This window comes from Eublepharis macularius, chromosome 14 (genome assembly GCF_028583425.1).
Source record: "Eublepharis macularius isolate TG4126 chromosome 14, MPM_Emac_v1.0, whole genome shotgun sequence".
Classification (NCBI taxonomy): Eukaryota; Metazoa; Chordata; class Lepidosauria; order Squamata; family Eublepharidae; genus Eublepharis; species Eublepharis macularius.
This window is the reverse complement of record NC_072803.1, coordinates 21,535,159-21,561,298: the sequence shown is the minus strand read 5'-3', so window position 1 is coordinate 21,561,298 and position 26,140 is coordinate 21,535,159. Positions and strand designations below refer to the sequence as shown.

The 26,140-nt window shown below is 41.3% G+C and overlaps 1 protein-coding gene across 5 annotated transcripts in view; it reads left to right on the top strand.

The window, feature by feature from the left end:
- CAMK2B (calcium/calmodulin dependent protein kinase II beta) overlaps nucleotides 1–26,140 on the top strand; it is a 205,070-nt gene that overhangs the window by 71,992 nt on the left and 106,938 nt on the right. For all 5 annotated transcript variants that reach the window (XM_054997388.1, XM_054997386.1, XM_054997387.1 and 2 more), the window contains exon 3: nucleotides 22,101–22,160. In XM_054997388.1, the coding sequence (XP_054853363.1) occupies nucleotides 22,101–22,160 (60 nt within the window). The remainder of the gene's footprint in view (nucleotides 1–22,100; nucleotides 22,161–26,140) is intronic.

Here is a 26,140-nt window from a genome sequence, read left to right as displayed (position 1 = left end):
CACTGAAGCAGCCTGAATAGGAGCCAAAACAGCCTGGATTGGGTCGCTGCCGGGTGGGGGAACCCTCCCCAGCCCAGCACTAGCCCAATCCTGGCCGTTTTGTCCCCGATCCTGGCTGTTTCGGCTACTTTGGGCCCATTTAGGGCCCCAAATGGCCCAGATTGGGCCCAAAACGGCCTGAATCAGGCCGGTACCAGGCGGGGGAACCCTTCCCCGCCCAGCAGCTGCCCGATCTGGGCTGTTTTGGGCCCGATCCTGGCCCAAAATGGCCAAAATAGGCCATTTTAAAAATACCGACATGACCCCAGTCATGTGCGCATTTTAAAGAGCTGCCGGAACACCATTCTAGGGCGTTCCAGCTCAGAAAAAGGCCTGCATGTAAAGAACTTGAACGCTCAAAGTACCATACAATGTAGAATATTAAGTTGGCTGTACTGAGATATGTGTTCTTAACACACAAGTATCATTGCATTATCCTTTCTGGATATCTGCATGATAACTTGCGTTGTTTTCTGTTTTTTACTTTTCAGGATATGGTTTTTCATGGCTGGCACCCATAAACTTTATTCGCAATAACAGTGTGTTTTCTGCTAGAGCACTGAGGAGCACCAAGCCTAAAAATCATTACTTAATGAAGCTTAATGGGTAATATCCTAATTGGGGGATAACAGGCACAAGATAACTTCAGAATTATGCAACAGCGGAGGATGGGCGGCTGTTTGTAAATCGGTCTGTCTCTAAATGGCAGCTTCTCCCAAGGTTGCTTTAACACCATAGTGCTAAACTGGGGTTGGGAGGAGCCACGTGCAAGGAAGAAGTGCCAACTCTTGTGGGCCGCTTGTGCTGCAGTTGCTATTTCAGAGTGTGTCACCCATGCTGATCCTGCTAGACCCGAGTCTGTTGTTTTTCATGATCAGCTATCAGCACCCAGGGATTGTCTCAGTCCCTGTGTAGCCTGTGGGTGTCAGACGAACTGATTCAGGATACTTGAAACTTAAAAAAAAAAACCTTAATAGGGAAACACATTCTGAAGTAGGCACTGCTCTGAAAGCTGTGTGGGAATACGAAAAAGAGCTTGCTGCAGGTACTTCCTTCCAATACTGTTTTAAAAGGGGAAAAAATTGAAAGTTTTGGGGTCTTTTTCCAAAACGTTTTTCCTCCTAGAGAGATTGAAGGTAGCCATGTTGGTCCAAAGCAAAAGCTATGTAATACCTTTTTATTTAGACCAACCACAAGAAAGCTTACACATTACTATACGTTAAAGTTTTCCAAGCTCTTCATTGGCCTGGATGTTTACTTCCTTCATTTATACCCCACTTTTCTCACCTATCGGGACCCAAAATGCCTTACATCATTCTCCTCTCCTCTTATTTTATCCTCACAACAGCCCTGTGAGGTAGATTAGATATAGAGTGCATGACTGGCCCAAGGTCACTTCCATGGCAGAGTAGGGATTTGAATCTGGGTCTCCCAAATTCTAGTCGAACATTCTGACCAGTACACCACATTGGCTCTGATTGTTAAATTAAACTCCAGTGCTGTTAATATAACTACCACATTTTCCCTCTGCTTTCAGATTTTCAAGGGAACCATAATCCATTTTATCATATACCGGTTTTTATATTTTCAGATGGATGTTTCCTTTTATCTCCCCCCCTCCTTCTTCCCAGAACACCAAAAGTGCTACTTGATATCTGCTGTAACTAGAACCATTTTTGCTAGTTAGATCTGGCTGCTTGAAACACCTACAGGCACCTTTCCCTTTTAACAGCTAGGCTGACTAAAAGTTCTGTAGAACTCGAAAGCTTGCATGCTGTTGATATATCTTTGGTTGATCTTAATAAAGAGGTATTACATAGGTTTTGCTTTCCCTTACAGACTAAAATTAAATTTGCATTGATTCTTTTAAGTTCTTAGAGTTGGAGGTCCAAAACAGCTGTCTTGCATTCATTGCGGCAATTCCATGTGCTCCTTTAAAATAAATGTGGCGGTGTCATTTCTTTCTATACAAGGCATTTCCCCCCAGGATCTTTGTAAAAGTGACGAATATTCTTCCCTAGCTCATTTAGAAACCTTTCATGCAAACAATTTGCAAGTTATCACATTTTCCTATCTAAATATTTTGTCTGAATCAATTTGCTCATTACATATTTCAAATGTGAAGTTCCTAGTTACTTGTATCTTTCATAGATTGGGACTCTCTTGCTCATTCTCTCATTTGCTTATCATAAATGAGATCACATCATGTTCTCCTGCAAGCTGTCAGTCACTGGTTTAAACTTGACAACAGATACCTTTGTCAGAGTGAACTTGAACAGTGGCATATGTGTACATATTGGATGCCTCTATTCAGTGTGTTTAGAACTTAATCCTACACTCAAACAATGTGGATGAAACCAGGGCCAGCACAAACTGCCTTGTTCATATGACCCTAGGAGTCTTGATAGCTTGATGTTCTTCCAGGACATAAGAAATTCTTAGCTTTTCCCCACCAGTTTGGTACATCATTCGTCCTATGAACTTGGAAGCCATTCTCAGTATTTTTCCCAACGTTTAATGTATAGGCAGGGTGGTTCATGTTTGCTGGTTTGTTTACTTGTTTGCCTTATCCAGAAGATTTATTTGCCGTGTCTCCAGAGAACTTGCATGGAGTGGTTTACAATGTAAAACATGATAAACTTGTGAAAAAACATATTAAACGTTAACTGTTAAAAACCAAGGAGATAGATCAAGATGGATAGCCATGTTAGTCTGTCTGTAGCAGTAGAAAAGAGCAGGAGTCCAGTAGCACCTATAAGACTAATAACATTTGTGGTAGGGTTTGAGCCACAGCTATCTGGTATCTGAAGAAGTGAGCTGTGGCTCATGAAAGCTCATACCCTCCCTCAATTTTTGTTAGTCTTATAGGTGCTACTGGACTCTTGTTCTTTTCTACTGTTAAAAACCAGGCCAGAGTATAAAAAAGTCATCAGCCTAAAGCAAGTCTCAAAACAGTCTTCAGTTTACAAGCAGCCCGTAAAAACAATTTTAAAAGATCAACTCCTTTAAAAGCCTAGGTAAAAAAGAAATCCTTTGGCCTGGCACCTAAAAGAGAGTAGGATATGCAACAGGCAAGCCTCATTTCATGGACTCATTGCCACCATGAATATTGACCGCATTCCCAGATCACAAATAGGCCTCAGATTATTTGTGTTGAGAATGAACCGGAAACTCCTTGGACTCTCACTCTTCAGACTCCTTGGTTTAGAACAAACTAAAGTTTGTTATAGCTCAGTCAGGCAAAAAAAACAAAACAAAAACTGGTTTGTTTTCTTTGACTAGAATTCCACTGCTCTGCACTGTGGGTTATTTGGAAAGTAGGCATAAAATGTTTCAGGTCTCACCAGCACTATTGGCAAGGGAAAAAAACAGTTGCCATAGATACTGGCAAATAATTCCATAGAATGCAATATGTAAATTCAAGAGCAAAAAAATGTGAGTTTCTAGAGTAGGCTATCAGTGTGATTCTACTCAGCACTTGGTACTGAAACTTCTTTCTAGATAAAAGGAACAAAGGAGATAATGGTTTCCTAACTTGCCAAATGATTTAGGCTTCATTAACGTGACTCTAGTAATGGAAAAGTCTACTAAATTGTAAGCTGTTCTGCAATTCCAAGTCTTTGGTTCTTTCCACCCAAATATCTATACTTCTCTGGATCTACCTTCCCATCTCTTAGGCTGTTCTTGCATTCTCATATTGCCACTCGGGACCATTGCTCAGTGACGAGACCCTGCTTTGTATGCAGAAGATCCTAGGTTTGACCCCTGACATCTTCCATAACAGGCTCTCAGCTAGGAGGTGTTGGTAACAGACTTTTCATTGCTGGAAATCCTGGAGAGCCACTGCCAGAGCTTATATACAGAGCTAGATGAACCAACCACCTGACTCAGTATAAGGCAAATATCCGTTCTTCTGTATTAGGAAGTGGGATGAGGGATTGTCTGTCTCATTTTTATCTCACCCTTCCTACACAAAATTCAGGCCAATGTACAGGCATCTGTTTTCACTCCTTTTGGTGTGAGAGAGAGGTTAGGCTGAAGTGCTTAGGCTACCCAATGCACTTCATAGCTGACTGGGGCTTTGAACTCGGGTTTTCCAGCTCCTAGACTGGCACTGACCATTACAGCACACTGGCTTTCAGTTCATTCGTAATGTATTATAGCCCTCTGAATAGTTAATTGCAACGTACAATGTAAGTCACGTAGCTCAGTAACCCTAATGCTACCTAGGTAACATTCTACCAGGCTAAATGCAGACACCAACTAAATCTAAAGGTAATGATTCTGCCTGTTCAATAGGGAGGTGTGAGGGGATTAGCAAATGCATTTCTCAGCAAAGGTTTTTCGAACTTTAATACTAACATTGACACCAGAACTAATCAATCTCTGTTGTCTATTAAGCATTTTTTAAAATCAATAACATTGTTAAATGGTACAACACAGACAGAAGCCACAGGAAGAGTCCAATACATCAGGTCAGCCACCCAGAGACACTGAGCTTTAATCTGTAACAGTCGTTCCATTCGTTCAGCATATTTCAAATTTCTGAAGGCTTCACATGATGGCTAGGAACACCTGTGGTAGGGAGATGCCCATGTCTGGAGGCACTATGCACAACCAGGTATAAATAACTTCTATTTGGGAAAAGGCTCGTGGCCTCATGTGCATAGGCTTCTTTTTAAAAAATGAAAATACGTGGAATAATCCTGGTGTTGTTTTCTCATATTTAAGAATTGCATTAGCATGATCATAGAGCCCTGGTTTGCTACTATCTCCTGGTGGAAAATGCCTGATCTTCTCTGATGTCACAATGAAGATGTGCAGGCAGAGGTAAATGGTGCTTTAGCTGCCACTGGTTTAAACTGCTCTGAAGTCACAGATTGACAGTCTAGGTCTAATGGATAACAGGAATGTAGAAGACCAAAAAAGAAATGCTAAAGTAGTAGAGATAGTTTTTTGAAGTTAAACCATGACCCTATTGCCTACACGCTAGGAGCTTTCAGATACTACCTTGCTGATGCAAGCCAACTGAATCATTCAATCGGAATCCATTTGCTACAGACTGAGGAGTATGCTTCTTGCAATACATGGATAGATATAACTACCATTTATGGTAAGAAAATGCACAACCAAATAGCACTAATACATCCACTTCCTGGGTCCATGATCCCTTCTTTTGTTTATCTCTAATGGTACACCCAAGAGGTGTTCATGCTGCTGTATGTCATGTAAAGTGCTGACCTATGATGTATGAAGCAATATTTCCAGTGGTATTAGCCTCAGATGCAGAAGCTCAACAGACACTCTCTACGATAGAAGAACAAGAGCGAACAATGTCGTATCAATGTGCAAACAAAAGCAGCCCCCTCGACATGAGGAAGCTTTTCTGTATTGGACTGGCATCCATATGTATGTGGGAACACACAGCTGTCAATCTGGATGCATTCATATAGCATAAATGAACCTGCTCGTTCATGAACAGTGCGAGCTAGGAAGTCCAGGGCAGCTCATAGACTCCCTTTCCCATTCTCCTCATGTGTGGTACTGAGAATGAAGGCTTTCAGGAACAAATCACAAGTCATGTGATAATGCCAAATGTTGGACAAAACTACAGTTGTTTATTGCTAAGCTATGGCTTAGGAGATCAAGTGAAGAATACTAGCAACTCTAGGCTGGCAGGTTAAAGTAGTTTCTCTGGGATTTTTGTACATTAGAGGTGAGTCAGTGGCTCCATGCAACGAACTACAGATAGCATGTGTGTGTATGTGCTGTCAAGTCACCTCTGACCTATCACTACCCTATGAACGAAAGACCTCTAAAAAATCTTTTCGGATTCCATATCCCCTGTCATATGCTCTTGGGGTACTGAGCTGTTCAAAGATCATAGCTTTTGTCATCATCTTGCTTTTTCCACATAATATATCTTCAGTGAGAATTGCTCTGTTGACATCTTTTATTCTCCTTGCTACCTTGGTCTTTATGATGATTATTAGAAAGAAAAGTTTGCATTTCTACAATAATACAGAAACATCTCTCACTTTTTTAGGGTGGGACATGGACATTTATTTATATGTTCGTTTGACACTTCTCCAAAGAATGTCTGAAGTGTATACAACTAAACCGGGACTCAAAATATATTGTAATCCATTAAAAAATAAGTAACAGCATATTCTAGACTTGATAGTTAGAAACAAAAATTTATCAGCTCAAAGTAAACATACTAAGCAGCCCACATGTACACATGTGCCCCAGGGCAGGATGATTGATGGGTCTGGCATGCTATTTGACTGGAAGGAAGAATGTCTAACGGGAAGGCTATGAGATGTAATCCATACATTATGGTTTTTGTTCAGTGTATAGCAGGTTGGCCGTCTTTGTAATCTACACCTTTCAGTGTAATATTGCCATGACTGGCATGGATTCCTATAACTTCTTGGATGGTATTTTATCGGATTGCTCAGATCAGCATATGTGTGCTAGGGGAGATTTGGCTAAGTACATTCTTGGGGAACAGTCCATGTTAGTCTGGGAGGAATGTAAAGAAGGAAGGATGGGATTTTTCTGTTTGTGTTGGCTTCACCTGGCAAAACATGGATGCATAATGCTGTAGGGGGGAAAAGAGCATGGGTGCACCTGAATCATGCTGGCATACTTTCTTAAGGGCAGAATCACACTTTGAAAAGCCGACATTGCATTTTTAATGCAAATGTCGGGGTGATAGTGTGGTATTTGTAGGGCAGAATCAGAATGCAAGGAGCTGGTATAGTGTACTGGTTAGACTGAATGTCAGACTAGGATCTGGGAGACCCGAATTCAAATCCTCACTCTGCCATGGAAGCTTGCTGGATGACCTTGGGCCAGTAGCATACTTTCAGCCTAACCTACCTCACAGGGGTTATTATAAGGACAAAATGGAGGAGAGGAGAACATTGTAAGCAGCTTTGGATAAATAATATATAATCCTTCCTGTACTTGCTCGTTCTTCACTGCAAAGGCCCTTCCCCACTGTTTCTTCTAGCTAAGCTCTAAGCCTGGCTGTGGGAAACACAGCCCTGGGGAGGGGCATTGGTAAGGAAGAATTAGCATATGTGGGAAGGGTCAAGCACCCACACCTGCCCACTGATTCTCCTCTGTAAATGTTCCAGCTCCACCTCTTCATTCACTTTTCTTCGCAGCAATTTGATAAATGCTTGATTAATGTGGCATTGATCAGATTGGGTGAGTGAAACTTAAAAAGTATCACAACAATCCAGCTTTGCCAGTTTGCACAGGATTTTTCCTTTGATAGCACTGGATATCTTTTTTTTAAAAAAAAATTATTACATCGTATTCCGCTGTCCCTGGGAACCAGGCTCAGAGCGGATCACAGAAAAAAATAAAACAGGCAGCATGATAATTAAAACACATTCAGTAAAAACATCGCAGCATTCTTATTGCACAATCCCTCTATATACAAGAAACCCCTCTTGCCCAATCACTCTGACTGCTAATAGTTTCTTCCTGAGATTTTGAATTAAAGCAGGAGGTTACTCTTTGTACCGCCATTCTCAAGATGAAATCTCCCCCATTTATTTAAATGTTTACCTTGAAGATATTTATTGGCTAAGATCATATCCCCAAGCCACCTTGCTTTTGTCTCTGTCTGTCTGTCTGTCTGTCTGTCTGTCTCTAAAATAGGATTGTCTCAGCTGCCAAAGAAGATAATAGCCTCTGTTTTGTGTATCAAGTTTTCAGCCTTGTTTGAAGTAGAGTTGACTTTGAAAGGCTGTGTGCGCTGTTAAGTATTCATGCAAGCATTAAGCACAGGGGAGTCAAGCGGGTGGGGAAACTTGGTTTCTTCTGAAGCTGCTCCAGCCAAAACAGTGCCCACGGGTGTTAGGTTCTTAGCAGTGGAACAAACCTCAATGATTCTCCAGCACTTAATGTATAACTCACAGCTCTGATTGCTGGTGCTTCATGCCTGTTTGGCAGGGTCCATTTCTTCCCTGGGACTGGCATCTTTTTCTTTGTTGGCATAATGCAGCTTGGGAGAAGAATTTTTGGTAGAAAAATGACAGGAGGGAAAGGAATCCAGAATCCTGTACCCACAGCCATATTGATTTTCTACTATTGCTTGCCGACTTGTCTCTCTACACAAGATGCCTCAGTGTATGTTCATCAAGTTTAGGGAGATGCAATATTAGCCGGGAAGCGTAGTTGTAAAAGACAGAGCCAGCTTCTTCTCAGAAGGTTTGTTAATTTCATTCTGGCCTAGGGGAAGGCTCTGTCAATTTCACTTCTCCAGTCTAAACTTCAATGCACAGCAAAGCCCTGCCACCAGCTCGCCGACACACTTTCTTTATGTGTCGGATATCTCATGTAGAAGAGACTCTTTGCAGCTGCATTATGCTAGACAAAACCTCAGCAACCTAGCAATTGGTGTTGAACTATATGTAGTCAAGCATCATATTTATTTGTTTGTTTGGGCAGTTAAAACCTGCTTTTCTCCGCCCAGTGCAGATCCGAAGCAACTTACAATGCCATCAACAGAAAACCACCAGTACCACAAATAATTGTAAGTGGGTTACTTAGCAACTGATTTACCAGCCTTCAACAGACTAATTCATGGGATGGGGAGAATCAGAGGAGGTGGGTAACAGTGCTGCCCTCGACAGCATTCTCTCCGCAGGCTCTTCATGAGTAATTTGGCCCCTTGTTTAAATTTCTGCCACTCTTGGCCCTTTCCCCTTCCTCTCCAATGAACCCACTTTTCCGATGTTTTCCTAGTTCATCAGATTACCCTGTTAAAAAAGACATTTTGAAAATATATAAAATACTTTTAAAATGGCATACGGAAGACAAGACAGTCAAAGTCCAGATGGTGAAATGGGCAATAAACTTTCACAAAGAAATAACAATGAAATCATGGGAATATTTGTGGAAAAACACTTTGAAGACTTCAACTTGTACCAATATTAAAGAGAATGTTTATAAAATGATGTATAGGTGGTATTTAACGCCTAAGAAGATTGCGCTTGGAAATGCAAATATGTCAGACAAATGCTGGAAATGTAAAAAGCATGAAGGTTCATTGTATCATATGTGGTGGACTTGTGAGGTAGCTAAGCAATACTGGGGAGATATAATAGAAATAATTAATGAGGTGTTGCAAACCCAAATAAATAAGAACCCAGAATTGTTGCTACTGAACTTGGGAATGGAAGATGTTCCAAAGCAGCATAGAACATTGCTATTTTACATGATTATAGCAGCAAGACTTTTGTATGCGCAGAAATGGAAAGTGCAAGAAATACCAACTATAGAAGATTGGATTTACAAATTGTTGTACATGGCAGAAATGGACAAAATGACAAGAAAACTGAAAGATCTTGATCCAGGAGAATACATTGCAGACTGGGGGAAACTGAAACAATATCTAGAAAAAAATGGGATGTGAAAGGAGGACTGTGGCAGTTTGAGAATTACTAATATGTGATACCACAAAGGGGAGAGAGAAGTAACTTTACCATTAATGGGGAAATTTAGCTATTAATTAATCTAAGCAAATATTAGTATTAAGAAGATTGTATTAAACATAGATAGATTAAACAGTGAGATGTAGATTGATACATTAGTAAATTGGAGATACAGAAGAATTTGAATATGCTTAGAATAAGTGACAATATATATATAAGATTTAGAAAAATTATAGTTAAGAGTAATTTAAATAATAAGATGGGCTAAGGGTTGGAAAGCTGTTGGAAGTCAATAAGGAGGGAGGGAAAGGGTGGGGGTTGCTATAATTTAGGTAAGACGGGGGATTTGTGTAATATGTTATGTACTCACCAATAAAATTTTTTATATATATATATTAAAAAAAAAAGATTACCCTGTTATTTCACCCATTTGTACTGCTCATTCTTGCACGCTTATCACATCTCCCTAAATAGAGATTTACTGTCTTAGGACTTTGAACTCTCTCCTTTCCTTATCATTGACGTAAGACCCCAAGCCATGCTTTCAGTTATTTATTTATTTACTGGATTGATCGCCTGCCTTTCTCACTGAGACTTAAAATGGATTACACAGTGTACATTGGTAACAGTTCATACAAAGAGACATCTAATAAGCAGAGTGTCAGTCAATACAATCAATATGAGGAGATGAAATCGCTCTGGAAATTTTGTTTCTTTCGTTGACATGCTGCCCTTGTTCCATGAAACGCAAGGCAATGTCCATAGGACTGCTGAGCAGTCTCCCATCCAGGCACTGACCAAGCCCAGTCCTGCCTAGCCAGGGCTTTTTTTCTGGGAAAAGAGGTGGTGGAACTCAGTGGGTTGCCCTCGGAGAAAATGGTCACATGGCTGGTGGCCCCGCCCCCTGATCTCCAGACAGAGGGGAGTTTAGATTGCCCTCCGCGCTGCTTGGTGGCGCATAGGACAATCTAAACTCCCCTCTGTCTGGAGATCAGGGGACGGGGCCATCAGCCATGTGACCATTTTCAAAAGGTTCCGGAACTCCGTTCCACCGCGTTCCTGCTGAAAAAAAGCCCTGTGCCTAGCTCTGGTGAACTTGCTGAGTGGTGTGCCTTTAGACTTTACCTTGGGAAAATGGCATGCCACATTAAAGATAAGGTGTGAATGGAGCAGCTTCTGAATTCAGCCTTCTAACACTTGTTTTGCATACCAGATTTCAAAGCAAAAATTCTTATTGTGAGGCAGAGCTGTATACTGATTGCTGTATATTATCTCTACCTGTAATTTTATGGCATCTGCCGGCTTTCAGAGTCTGGGGATGGGACTAGAGCGGTTTTAAGTATTTGTACTAAGTTGTTGTTTTATTGAACATATAATGTTTTGCATTGGTTTTGAACTGATGTATTTATTGATGATGTGAACCGCTTCGAGCTCTTAATTGAAGTGGTACAAAAATCAAATATATATTAGAAGTGTGTGGGAAGGCATGGCTGCCTTGCTGGGAGTAAAGAGGCAATAGAGCTGTCAGTGTACCGGTACTTTTAGATAGCTTTGTCGAAGCCAATCTTTCAGTGCATAGTTGTTTGTGGACTGGTGATTCTAAATGGTGTTTGCTTTAGTGTATCTGTATCAGGAGTGGTAGTTATTCTAGATTAGGCCAAACTTGGTCTTAATTTGTGCTTGACTTACTTGCTTTCATCCAGCTCTTCATACTCTGTGTGAGTACTTGGGTGTATGGTGGCTTTATCAGACATCTGGGTTTGCAGGAAATAGCAGCCTGATTATGTTCATAATAAACATGAGGTGAAGGAAATCAGGACCAGGGAGGCAGACTGGTGTCCCCTGCTTGAAGCCAAAGAATCAGTCTGAAGATGGAGGAGCTAGGGATAGCTGATGGAATCAATTGAGAAGGAGAAGGTGAACTAGATATTTGGAGTGGAGAGTCCAAAATCTCCATGCTAAGACGCCCAAGAGCAGCAACACGAATCTCCTCTGAACCAGCAAAGACAAAATGCCTACTTCTAAATGCATTTTCATCTTGACCAATCAGGAAATTTTTTACTAATTGCCTATCGAAGAGATTATACCCTAAATTTAGATAAGGATGTTAGGGATCTTGAAGAGGAACCCAGTTTTGCATTGTCTTGAATAATTTACTAGGAGAGATACTCCACTCTCATCCTCTATAAAGTCCCTAGGTCCAATCCTGCATCCTCCCTCTACTATGATGATTGTTAGTAGATTTTTCATGTTATTGTGTGGATCTGCCCTGTATCAAAAAGCTCTGAGGATAGAAGCATGCAACTTCACACCTGAAGTGTTCTAAAACCAGTGGTGTTCAAAAACCAATATGCAATAGCAAAGGTATGTATGAACATTCTTCCCTAACCTTTCGTAGTATGTGTTTTATTTCACAACATTTATATCTTACCTTTCCTCCTGAGAGCCCTAAGTTTTAATAACCCTTTCCAAAGGTTGTCAGCAATAGGATTCTATTTATCTCCAGAGGGAGCTGGTTATTTTTAAGGGCAGCCCCCAAAAGAACATGCCACAGTAGTCCAGTTTAGTGGTTGCAGAAACATGGATCACCACAGCCCTGTCCAGAAGGATTGACAGGCTACAAATGTGGTGTAGATGGGCAAAGATGTTCCTGACTAGCCTACAACTTGTTCTTGAAACAAGGCAGGATTTAACAAGTCCACATGGTCTTTTAACTGACAGTGAAATCCTAAGCAGAGTTATTCCAGTCTAAGCTCATCGAAATCAAACCATTACCATCTTCAGTATCTCTTCACTGTCAGCATCACTTCTGTCTTGTCTGGATTCACCTTCTGTTTGCTCATTCACATGATCACAGCATCTAGAGACACTGGTTTAGGAAGGAGACTGCAGCTTCTAGAGGCATACAGAGCAATCCTATGTAGAATTACTCCATTGAAGTCAATGGGTTTAGATTGCCTAGGATTACAGTTAATTAAGGAAATGTTTCCCTGGATGTCATCAGCATAAAACTTCAGATTATCTCAATCAGTGGCCAAACATAACTTTTAAAGAGCACAAGGGACATAAAGGAGCTACAGTGATGGAATGCCTTTAGAGTTCATCTGCTAGAGCAACTCAAGCAGTCTCCATCCTATAGGCAGGCCTGAAGTCAGATTGAAAGGGGACAAAGCCAAGGGAATGTGCTGTGATTGGTTGTTGAACTCCCAGCAGTTAATTAATGCTGAGGTTCAAGGGGCAATTCTATTTGTCATCATCATTTCAGGATGTAAAGTTTGAGCAGGCCTATAAGTTGAGTGTGTGGGTGAACGGCTGGGCTAGTTGGCAAGAAGTCCTTCAAAGCAATGTTAAAACCCCAGATAGAAGCAAAGAGATGGATTACTCCATTATCGCCTTGTGCTCTTGTGTTCTTTCTCTGTAGCATCCAAGGCTGCTCATTATGAAACTAGGACACTGTCCTAGATCATAGGTTGGCCGGCTTCAATTTTGCATGGTCTAATTTTTTTTCTTAAATAGAATCTCTGTGGCTCACTGATGGGTGATGCATTGTAAATTTAAGAATGCATGCTCAGGATTTTTTAACTGTTAAGATCTTGCTCCTAGGCGAGTTTGCTTAGGAACATAAGAAATGCCCTGCTGGATCAGAGAACTTGGTTCAGTTTATCTTTTCCAACATTCCCTGCAAGCATCTCAGCAGAAACTGGCCCGTGATCCTGCTGTGAAACGCAGATTACGTTCTGCCCACATCTGGCCTAGATGGATTATTTTACCCTAAAAAGCTTTGCTGATGTTCCCTCTAGTTGTGATATACTTGTGCTGTGGTCTTACCGTCTTACTGTGTGATTGCTTATACTGGAAGCAAATTGGTCATAGACAGCTGTGATTAATGGTTGTCTTCTGCCTTACTTTTAACAGATATGAGTATTTTGTTAGTGCATGAAAATCTCTGAACTGTAACACATCTATCTGCCCTAGGCAAATGTAAAATGAGCTTTTGGAAATCAGTTTGGCGTCTTTGCTTTTACATAGTTGTGTGTATTACTCTTTGATTATCGTATTTTGTTTCTGAAAATGTGACACGTTCTTTTAAAAATAACCTGGGAACTGGTCTTATGGTCTCCAGCTCTTAACATGAGGCATGCTGAGTTTGCACGAATCACTGTGAGAGGTACAGAAATCTCTTTTAATACATGGGTTCTGCTGAAGAGAAATGTTGGAGGTCTGGCTTTCCCAGACCTCCAACTTGAGAAAGGGGTGCACTTGAGAAAAGGGTGTTTATTCTGCTCTTCCTGCCGTGTCTTGGAATGCAAAGAGCTACTTCAGTTATACAAGCTGGAGAATAAGGTGGTAGGTAGAGTGTGGAGGGGGTAGAATAGACTTCAGTCTACAATTGGAGGACTGTGACAGATCACCTTTTGGAATGCTTCCCCACATTCAAAGCTGGCTCCTTGAAAACAGAATAGCAACACAATAAGTATGGAGAAGAGAGGAGAAGCTTTCTTCTTGCGGAGTTAGATTTCTGATTGCACATAGCTGCAGATTCAAGAGAACACTTAAAGTTGGAATTCATCAACTGCATCAGCCCCATCCTATAATTATGCATTTCGTTTTAGCTCTGTTTTCCAGCCTGTCGAGATTATCTTGATTCTGTCTTCTACCATGTTTGCTACCCCTCCCAATTTAGTATCATTGCAGTTTTAACGAGCATCTCCTCTGTTCCTTCATCCAAGTCATTTGTAAAATAATACAGGGCCCAGGACAGACATCTTGAGGTACTCCACTTGTCACTTCTCTCCTCTCTATTTACAAGCACTCTTTGGGTGCGATCTGTCAACCAGTTTCAAATCCGCCTAACAGTAGGATCCAAACTACATTTGTATCAACATGTCAACAAGAATATCATATGGGACCTTATCAAAAGCCTCACTGAAATGAACTATGTCCACTGCATTCCCCTGATCCAACAAAGTAGTAACGCTCTCAGAAAAGGAGATAACTTTGTCTGTATGACTTGTTCTTGAGGAACCTGTGCTGGCTGTTAGTAATCACAGTCTTCTTTTTGAAATGCTCAAGGACTGAATGACTGATGATTTGTTTCCCAATCAACCCTGTCTATGATATGACTGGCTAGAGACAGGCTAGTACAGCTTGATGATGATGATGTGTAAAGGCAGTGAAGTTTGTGGAGCATGAATTGAATTTACACATGCCCCAGTAGAGGAGCACCATGCAGGTATGCTCTTATAATATTTCATCTTCCAGGAATTCCCAGCCACGTTTCCAGCAGCTCAGGATTGTCATGTGGGAGCTGATTCTGAGACGATACAAAACAAAGGACTTGAACACCACCGCCCCCCACCCCAAAGAAAGGACACTGTTCATTGCCTGAAAGCTCTACTTCCCACAGCAGAGTGCTCCATGCTGGTAGGATTCTCTTCCAGCCTTCCAAGGAAACGGCCGCTTCACTGAACGCTCTGTTCAGGAGCAATTTGTTGCTGTGGAAATGCTCCTGACGTGCCAGATTGAGGGGGGATCCCTGTGCATCAGCAGAGATGGCTGTCTGCCTGTAAATGCCCCTCATTAGTAGGCAGCACAGCTAGGAGCATAAAGAGCCAGCCGCAGCAGCCGCGGCCGCTTCTCTGTGCTGTCAGCAAGGTCTGCGGGAATTGCGGGCTGCCTGATGCTTGTTCTAACGGGCAGCCTTACTGTTAATGAGCACTGAGGTGGGGCAGCCCTGGGTGTAGCAGAGAGAGAAGGGGCAAGAGGCATTCTTCTGGTGTTGCGCTGGATTACAGTCTCCATCTGATTTGAACATTCTCCTGCTAGCCCCTCCCTCAGCGTCAGAGATTAAAACTACCTGGTCAGAGGTGTGCACTGTAGGCATTTTTAAAAATGTTCTGCGCCAGATTGTTAATTTCTCCCCCCCCCCCTCCCGCCTTGTACTGTTCCGCACTGGGGATGGTGAAATACCAAAATGGGATGAAGTTTGTTTTTTTAATGCTATTATTGAAATGTAGGAAGGTTATAAACCCTGCTACTTTATGTATCTGCTAATGACACACAGTTGCATTTAGCCATCAGAAGTGGCAAAGTACTAAAATCCCAAGCATACTTTACATGGATCCATTTCTTTCCTAATCTGGGTCTTCCTTCCTTCCTTCCTATCCATGATAATCAACAGCCCACCAGCTTCTTAGTTTATCTTTTTTAAAAATAATCACATTTGTGTTTTGCTCTTCTTTCAGCAGGCTTTGGAGGGCAGATACAAGAATATCAGATACTCAGGGCTCTGTTCAAATCTTGTCAATGTTATTGTTTCTCTCATATCAGGCCTCATCTCACCTCTCTTGTGCAATTACATTTTGTTTATCCGTCTCTTTTGTGTGTGTATTGAACCATCTTGTTAGAATATTATCTTTAGATCTCACTCTTACATTTAGACTATATTTCGCTGTTGCCATTATTTTCTTGACTTTATAAATTGAAAAGATGGGTTTAAACATATTCAGCAAAATCACATAGTTAAGGTTTTCTTGGAATGGAAACATTTTGGATGGGAAGTAGAGAAAATCTTAATTTTGCTACTTAAAGAACAAGAAAACTCCCTGCAGGTAGAAAAATAGCTCATCAGGAGAAGAGGGCTTCTTGGTGTAGCCCTACTCCTGAACTCATCAGACTTGCTGGTTGGTATTTTAAATAAACAGGAGAGTAAGCTGCTAAACTGGAGACTGTTGCTGTGTAGAGGCTGGGGGCAGTGAGAGCATGTACTGGGAGTGCCCTGTCCAATTGCTTCCATGACAAGTGAAATTTTTGCATTAACTGAAGATGCCCCCCCCCCAGATAGATAGATGGAAGGAAGGAAGGAAGGGAAAAAAAGAAAGTATAGGACCAGTCCTGCCTGTTTGTTACAGCAGTGAAGAGAGGTGTGGACAGCAAGATCATTGATTTCTTTGTGGTAGATGACTCCATAGGTTTTTTTCCCCAAGTGTAAAGAGATCTTCCTTAAATAGGCCATCCTTCCAATCACCTCCTGGGGCTGGCTCCTGTCCTCCATCCTTTCACCCAACCAGGAAGAGTCCTGGAACCCTGTCTCAGCTGCAGCCACCTCCTGGGTTGCTTCTTCCCCTGGGTGGGGCTTGATGACCCGACAGGCTCTACCTGGCTGCCAAACCCGATTACTTAACCAGAATCTTCAACTGCCACCTTGCCTTTTTTGGACACGTCCTGGCAAGGCCGCAATATACGGTTTGCCTCAGTCAGGGTCAGTTGTGCCTTGAAGTCTGGGCAGGTCCCATCGCCAGATATACATCTACAAAGTGAGCTGTAATGTCTGGCTTGAAGCAAGCTGTTTTTTCGAAAGAAATGGTCATTCCTGGCTTGCGGTAAACTTTGTTAGGATGAGCGCTGGCTGTAGTAATATACACACCCAGGCTTCAGACCCCTGCAACTTACCTCTGCAAAATTTTTGTCCGGTATTGTCATGCCCGTAAATACAGAAACTCTGTGAAATGGACAGAACAATTACCATCCTTCTCCACGTGGCTTGGTTTGCTTGATTCCCCCTGCTGTTCTACTGTTCATTATCAACACAGATTCAGTACTGTTTATTATTGCACACATTCAGCCCTGTGAGAAAAGGTGTTGACTGAACAGAAGGAATTCTGTCTTGTCGTTCTGTCCATCCCCTTCCGGCTTGCGGCCAATGATCTGTTCCCCCTTGGGTTTCATTCTGATCATGGGCCGCTAATTGCAGCCAGCTGTCAGGTGGACAAATGTCTGCTGCGTATTAATTGCAAGGGCACCTTGTTTCATTGGTAGGTTTGCCAGATTAGAGACATTTTGGGGCTGTGGTATTTGAAACAGAGATATCCATTATGTTCTACGCAGGGCTTTTTTTCTGGGAAAAGAGGTGGTGGAACTCAGGACCGCACAATGATGTCACTTTGGGTCAGCTGGAACAAGGGGGGAGTTTTTAAAAGTTTAAATCGCCCTTGGCCAAAATGGTCACATGGCTGGTGCCCCCGCCCCCTGAGCTCCAGACAGAGGGGAGTTTAGATTGCCCTCCGTGCCGCTGGAAAAAAAAGCCCTGGTTCTATGGAAGTCTGATATAGTGGAAGAAAGGATGGTCCTTTGCAAGATGGACATCTGGTGACTCTCTTTATCGGTAACCTAATAGCATTCAAATCCAAGCTGTTAGGGCCTGAAAGGTTGTGCCAAGAAATGAGCAAGTCTGATCTTCCTTTTGATTCTTGGGGCTTCTGTGGTGTTAGGCATTTGGTTCTTTATCTTGCTGTTTTAGGTTCGACAGCAGGGAAATAGAACAAATTCCAAGCATAGAAACTTAAGTATAGCATTAAACAACATCAAGATTTCTTTTCTTCCTAATATAGGTTTAGTGTTTTGGTTTATATATGTCATTGCAGTGGAGAAATTTCCATAGAGAATGTAATTGCATCCCATTCAGAGTGGAGCTGGATGGTTGATTGTATTAAAGAGGTTAATTTGGGGGCTTCGAGGGAGTTATTTTCATTGTTCTCCTAGATATGAGCCATTTTCACTAGAGAAAAGATTGCTCTGGTACATGATGTGTTCTAATGGATATTCATTGAACATGGTGTTAGAACTGTGTGATTTTCTTTTATCCTCAGAGTGACAAAATTGGGGTGTCAGAAGTGACCTGGCTCATAGTGTTTCTGTGAGAATGAGGAAGGCAAACATTGCAAAGATATTTGAGGATATGAAATTAATTTGTAAAACAGAGAGCTGGTGTAGCATAGTGGTTAAGTGCTTGGGCTGCAAATCAGCACTCTGTTGGTTCAAATCCCACTACTACCATGAGCTCAGCTGGTAGCTTTGGGTAAGCCACTCCTCTCAGCCCAGCCTCCCCAGCTGTATTGTTGAGATACTAATAACACTGACTTTGTTTACGGCTCTGAATGGGGCACTAATCTGTCTGGAAAAGTAGTATATAAGCACAGTTTTTATTTGTTTAGAAAAGCTTGTTATTATTTATTTAATAAATACTGTATGTGCTTGCACATGTGCGCATGTGCGTATGTTATTTGTAAACTAGAAGAGAGGTACATGCATTTTTAATATGATCCCATGTGTCAGCCTGGAAAGAGGATCTCACCTGTCAGTTCTTAATTTGGGAACATTTGGAGAGCAGCTTCAGTTGTGACATTCAAATGAGCACGAATCGCAAGTACTTTAAGGAGGAGATTCATTCACAAGTACCATCAGCGTAAAGAACTCATGCTTTTCTCAAGTGCGAAAGATGCCCAAAATCCCATTCTGGATGTTAACGATGATGCATAGGGGCGCCATTCCCTCACCCAGGGTGGAGGATCCCCTGCCCTTCTTCTCCCACCCCCACTTACCAGACCAGCAGGAGAGGGCGCATCCTGGGGTGCCCCCCTGGGTGGCACGGCATATTCCCACACCCACAGCAGCCCAATTTGGGCTGAATTGTGCCCACAGCGGGCCCAATTCAGGCCAAATCACGCCTTGCAGTGAGCCAATTCATCCCCCTGGTGAGCGCTGGCTCACTCCCAGGCCGCCCTTTGACCCACACACGCGCGTGAAAACAAAAACAGGTAGGTAGGTGCTAGGCTCCTGGTCTCCCACCTGGGGAGTTGGGGGACCTGGCAACCCTAATGACCCACCAAGTACTTGCAGTTTCGGATCCCTCCAAGTTTACATAATGTTCCAAGATGTTATAATGGTCACATTACACATCACAGGAATGAAAACCTAAACCATTCCCCTTGTCTTAACTTTGGTAACTTTACATTTGGCAACTGTGCAAGGATGACTTCATTGTCTGTGGAGCAGAAGGCAGCAAACTGTGATCCAGATTGCTTGGGTTTACGGGTGTGGGCTGGTGCTGGCTGTCTTCTGTTGTGCCAAAGGCCTTTGTGTTTCATATGCAAGTTGTACAATTCCATGAACTGGGAAGGGAAGGCAGCTCCACTCACAGGAAGGAAAAGCATGTGTGTTTTCTTCTGCTGAAATACCTGACTGCGAGGTGGGATGGGGACTAAGGAATAAAAAAATCTGAAGGCAGAAGTTTGCCACATTCAGCGTTCCAGCTCTTTGCAGGAAGGGCCAGGCACCCCTTGCCAAGACATCCGTGGGCCTTCCCATTTTCTTCAAGGCCGTGATAGTTTTCACCCAAGTTCTGACTTTGATCAGGGTAACAGCGGCTCACAAACATAATATAGGCACTCCATGTACTCAGCAATGAGGAAGCTCCATCATCCTGCTTGGAACAAATTATGCAAATGTACATATTAACTCAAGTACGGTGGTTGTAATCATGGAGATTTTCACAGAAATTTGAATAATTGGGGTTTGCACAGGAGAAAGAAACTGTAGGGGGTGCACGCTGAGACAGGAGATCAAGATGGGACTGCGTTGTAAGGGAAAGCTGCTTTATTTAGTGGGGAGTTGCTGTGCCCTGGATTGTGAAACAGCCCTCCACGGTAAACTTCTGTTTTTGTCCCCAACATAATCTTGTCATAATCTTTTCGTGAATAATTTGTAATAGAACTGTTTTAGATCTGTGAACGATAGCTGCTTGCATGCTGTAACCACATTCTATACTTCTGAATAAACTTTCCTCTTTTTCTTCAATACTGTTCAACTCAGAATAATGTAACTTCATTTACTCCTCCAGTGTAGATAAGGTGCAACAGGAATGTCTACTGTAGTATAATTCTACAGGTGGGATACTGTAAAATGTGTTGCCTTACTCCACTGAGAAGAGAAGAAAATGCATAAAAAAGAGTCCATAAATGGAAATAAGAATGTGAAAAAACAGGAAAGCATTTATATGTATGTTTGGGAGTGATTTCAAGAGACTGTTACTGAGAATTGAACAAATAATCTAAATTTGCATAGAATCTCAGTCTTTTGGTTTTATTAAGGGTTAATGTGCTATCACCAAATCTTTGGGTACATGCAGACGGACATGTCTTGAGTGGAGAGATTTTGGAAATATATCCTCTACGTTTTTGTTCTTTTTTCCTTGATTGAGCTCGGCAAACACTAGTTCTCTGTGGTTTCATTCTATGCTTAGATTGGCAGCAGTCACTAATATCACTAAGTCATCTCCCACTTTCTTTAAGCAGTTTTAATTTTTTTAAAAAAAAATCTTACAAAAATATTTTTAAGGGAACAAACATACCTTTAATGGAATAAAAGTACATGCAGCTCTTTAATAGTGAAAAAACCATTGGACATCTTGCCTGAAGTGGAGTAATTGTGTTGGTGAGTGGATGAATCAGCATTCACATCTGCGCTACATACATTTGTCCTCCTCACAATAAATGTAATTGGAATCTGCTCTCACCTAGTGGAAGAGAAAACTTCTTTTCAAGATACATCTATATGCAGGCTTTGTTTATCACATGGGTGACTTAAGTGAGTTGCTAATGCAGATGATAGGATTTACCTGAATTGCTGGACAACCAAAGGATAACTCAGAATTGCTTTGCCACTCACTTGCCAGCTTAGAGAAAAAGACTCTTTTAAAACCAAGCAAACCAGTAAAACAATCTCCATTAGTGGCACAGTCCCTTGAATCCCATGACAAAACTAGTTGTAGTTTAAACAGAAAATATTCATTTACAAAGAAGCAAAAGAGTCAGTGTGCAGAATATGAAAAAAGCATAGAAATGAATATAATTCTGCTGTTTCAGTGCATGCATTTTCACTTTTAGGGTATCTGCAACAGATGCTATGTAAAGGCTCAACACACAGTCCCTTACCAATATCATGTAGTTGGAACAGTAGTCTGCAGAGATGATGACTAAAGCATTAATTTTTTTTATTTAGAGACAGATTTCTTGGTTTCTTTGTAGAAAGATAAAATCGTGTTTCTGCCTCAGAGGGCAATGGTCATCACAACATCCTATGACATAAATACCATATTCATTATGCGTTGATGAAGAACTTCCTACTGGACCTACTACCAATTGGATTTATCAGTCTAATGATACTGAGTTCTATTGTTTTGAGGAATAAGTATTCACTATTAACTTCTATTGGACTTCTTCACTATTAACTTCTTCTTCTTACCATTCATAATTTATAAATCTTTTTCATGTTCCCTTACACATCTGTTTTTTTTTCCCCTTAATGAACATATCGAACATCAGTCAGGAAAAAAAGACAGCCAAGTTGGTTGTGATAGAAACAGATTGAACAATGAAAGGTTTTCAGTATCTTTAGATTTTATGAGCAGGTCTTATTTTTGTTGTTATTTTGTTTTACCATGTGAGTGATTCACAAAAACAATATTATTTTGAGTTGGCTAAAGTTGCAAAGTGAAATCTGAAACCATCCTTCTTACCCTGGGATGCTGGAAAAGTTGCTGGGACTTTCAATGGTAACTAGGTCTTCAAATCTTACCTAGAAATAAATCCCATTGAAATCAATCAGATTATATTCGCAGTAAACTTGATGAAAACTGAGGTATTAATTAGATTTCACCTTAAACTAATCCTAGCCTTTCCTTTTGAGGTTTTAGCAGAAACCAAGAACTAAAGCAAGCAAACTCACACAACTGATTTACATGGCATGTGTTCTTTATTTTGTCTCTAGATCATCAGAAATTGGAGCGAGAAGCTCGAATTTGCCGTCTCTTGAAGCATTCCAACATTGGTAAGTATCTGCAGGGAGAGTGCTGGGAGGTATTTAAAGATGGTTTGGAAGGACTGAGGATACTTGCCTGCCATTAATATTTTCCTTAGTCAAAGAATTGCTTAAATGATGAGAAGGATGGGAAAATCTTTGTCCACTCCATTGAACTGATATTTTGATTATTACCCAAGCTGAGAAGGCATTTGTTCAGAATCTTTTCCAACTGATCTGTGTGTTTTTGCATACTTATGCATGTGGAGCATGCAATCCTTTGCCATCAATAAATCATATTCAGTAGACTAGATTTGCATTAATAGAATTTACTTCTAATCTCCTCGCATGCATATGTGCCAATGGCTCCAGTTGATGACATCATTTCCAACCCAACCCAGAAGTGATGGTGCCATAATGTTTTTGCTGTGTTTTGGCCAATTCTCAAAAGAGTCTGCCCTGGCACAATGCCATGATTTCCAAGGTGATGGAAACGACATCATCAAAAAGGGCTATGTGCATGTCATAAGACTCCCTTAGAAGGAGTCTTACCTTCTCTTAGTGTTACCTTTCTAGTTTAATTCAGATCTGTACATTTTCACATACATAGGCATGCTTTAGTCTGTGAGGTATTATCTGGAATGTCCTGAGGGCTCATTTCACATAGCCATTTTGATGTTGTAGTTGCAGTTATGGAGTACAATGTAGAGAACACAAGTTCTCTAGAACAATTATGGTTCTGTTACATATGATCTTGCAGTAAAGTTATTTCAAGTGGTTTTGGACAATGGGGGTCCTCCTGATTTCTAACCATTCCAGTGCCTGCCTTTTGTATATTTCATATGAAAGAGAGGAGAAAGCCCTTGTGGGGGTCGATATGTTGCAGATAGAAATTGATAGTAAGAACATCGCAAGAAAGGATAGCACGGTTTGTTCAACTTGTGAGTGATGTGCTGTGCACATCATCCATGGAAAGTATTTAATTGCTGGGGATTTTTTAAAAAAATTACCTTTGCTTCATTAATACAAAGTCTGATTACGGAATCTGGATTTTATAGAAACGGATGTTTTGTGTGGAACTCAGTAGAACTAAGCAAAGGGAGTGGTGGACCCACTTCTTAAATGGCATTCCAGTCAGTTGAGTTGCTTACTGGGGTCTTAAAGTTACAGGAGCCCCCGCGGTGTCTGGTTCTGAAATGCTAACCCCACTGAGACGTTAAAAAGATGCAAGTATGAGAGTCTAGCAGGGAGTTTCCTATAAAGGATGTGAACAATGGAATTGAATAGAAAGAGAGATAATTGGGGCATTGTCAAAGGAATGGAGAGAGTTAAGGGAAAGAAATACCATATCCCAGTATGTGTTACTATTTCTCATTTAGCATTGTGCACCTCCAAGAAATAATTTTGTATAATGCAAATTTCTAGTACCTGACTTTTAAAAGTATGGAAATGTTTAGAGGTATAACTTTAGGTAAACTGAAATAGCTATGAGCAAGGAAATGCAAAACTGGGAAATTTGGATTCTTTGTGGTCAGCACATTCCTCTTACTTCTTCACTGCAACTTGAGGGAATAAAATAAGATTGTTACAGCATGAGAAAAATTGGAGAGTGAATTGGACACTATATATATATATATATATATATATATATATATATATACATACATACATACATACATACATACATACATACATACATACATACACACACACACACACACACACACACACACACACACACACACACACACACACACACACACACACTGTATTCTCATAGCAAATTGCATGTCTTTAAACCATTATTTAATCATTTGAGAACTTGAAATGCATTGCTTAGTTAATGAATGGTTTATGGGACTGACCAAAGTGCTGCCTTTTGCCATCTGGTATTGTAGGACAGAGTTCAAGCTGCCACATTTAATTATTTATGTAATTATTTAAAATATTTGTATATCGTTTTCCTAAATTTGTCTGAAATGGTATCTAATAAAACTCATAAAACCTGCAGTACGCAATAAGTTTGCCAACTCCGGGTTGGAAATTCCTGGAGATTTCAGGGGTGGAGCCAGGAGAGGGCAGGATTTTGGGAGAGGCGAACCTCAGCGTGGTATAATGCCATAGAGTCAACCCTCCAAAGCAGCCATTTTCTCTAGGGGAGCTGGTCTCTGTCATCTGAAGATTAGTTGTGATTCCAGATGTCCAGGTCCCACCTGGAGGTTGGCAACCCTAGCACAATAAATAACATTAATATAAAACAAGCAACCTAAAGTCTCATCATAAAACAGTAGTGTTAAAAGTAAATCTATATTTAAAGCCAGTTCAATTAATGCAAGATCTAAAAAGCCTTAACAGTGCATTTCTAAACAGAAATACACCCTTCTAAGCCTCTTGACTTCAGTGGACTCAGAGAGGTGTAACTCTGTTTAGGACTGCACTGCAGATGACCTTAAAAACTCCAGATTAGCAATTACAAAATATTAAATAAATGAGAAAGATTTGGCCTGGTACCAAAAACATTAACAGATCTGATGCCTGGCAGAAAGTGAGGGGAAAGTATTCCAGAGACAAGGCACTACAACAGCACCTCCAATCTTTTCTGGCCTTTGATTTTGGCATTAAATTTTTCCTGACCTGTATTTGCCACCACCTTATTGACACTAATGAAAAGCTTGAAATGAGTGACACACTAGAGGTGAAGGAATTCCACTGCTGTTTACAGAGAACTTTCTGACTCAGGGAGCTTGCAAGTGCGTTAATCTACTCCGTAATTAATTTATTTGGTTTTATCCGGCTTTTCGACAAGAATTGCCTCCCAAGGAAGCTTACTTTAATTTGAATAAGTTTAATATGCAATGCTGGTGGCAGGTGCTTTTACAGAAATAAAAATAAAACATGGAGTCTGCCCTCAGACCTGGTTCATACATGCAGGTAGCAGATGTCAGAACGCCAAGGTGGTAGAATGAAGTGCGCTGCTTTAGACCGTTCCCTTCTGTTAAATGCGTCCTGCAAGTAGAAAATCAGCACAGGAAGAAAAAAGAGAGGGTGGAATCTTTCTTGCTGCTTTTCTGTTTGCATCATTTAATAATGATGCGAAGGGCTGTTCAAAACTGGAATTCGTCACCTACAATCTGAAGTAGCATTGCCCATTTTTTTACCTCAGGGTTCTTCTCCCTCATTCTGCTGAATATGTGAACCAGGCCTTGAAGCCCGGGCACCTGAGGGAGTGGGTGAGGAGGGCAAAGGCAGAAGATCAGTTTGACCATGCTGAAATTAAAGTGGTGAGTTGTTAATAGACATGTACATCCAGCTGGGGCTAGGCTGGTTTCCTGTTGCTGAGACAGAGCTAGCTTGACCCAGTGGCACTTAATCTTCTTTCTGGTGATGGCGGAGACTTCAGTGACATGCTGCAGTCACAGGGCAATGATTTAAATATCAGTGCTAGCCACAAAACCACAATAGGAGGGACACAAAAAAGACAAGGGGCATCAAAGCAACATAAAAATGGGAGAGGTGAGAATAGTGAGGGAAGGATAAGAGAAAATATGTTTTAGGTATGTTTGGGTGAAGAGGAGGAGGACTGAGGGTTAAGAAATTAAGCTAAAAGCTTTTCAGGGAGAAGTAGGTTTTATGACAGGATATCAAGAAAGAGAAGAAGGTGGCACAGCACTGGTGGTCAGGGAGGCATTTCCAGATTGAAAAAGAGGAAAAGCCACCACAGAAACACAGAAGAATAGGAATTGGATGAGCAGTCAACAACAGGTACTAGAATGTTGTGAGGACTACACCCTGTCTACATGCAACACATCTCACATGCAAAATTGCTGGTCTGGATGGACCCTAGAGAATGTTACGGCCCCATTGTATCTGGTAAAGTCATCAAGGATGATAAAAAAGGAGTTTTTAATAAGCAGCCTGTTTGGCAGGCCTTTTCTTCTCAAGCAACTGGCCAATTAAAACTTTATGACACCTCTCCCCCTCCCCTTGGCTCTGGTGTGCACAGTCTGTTT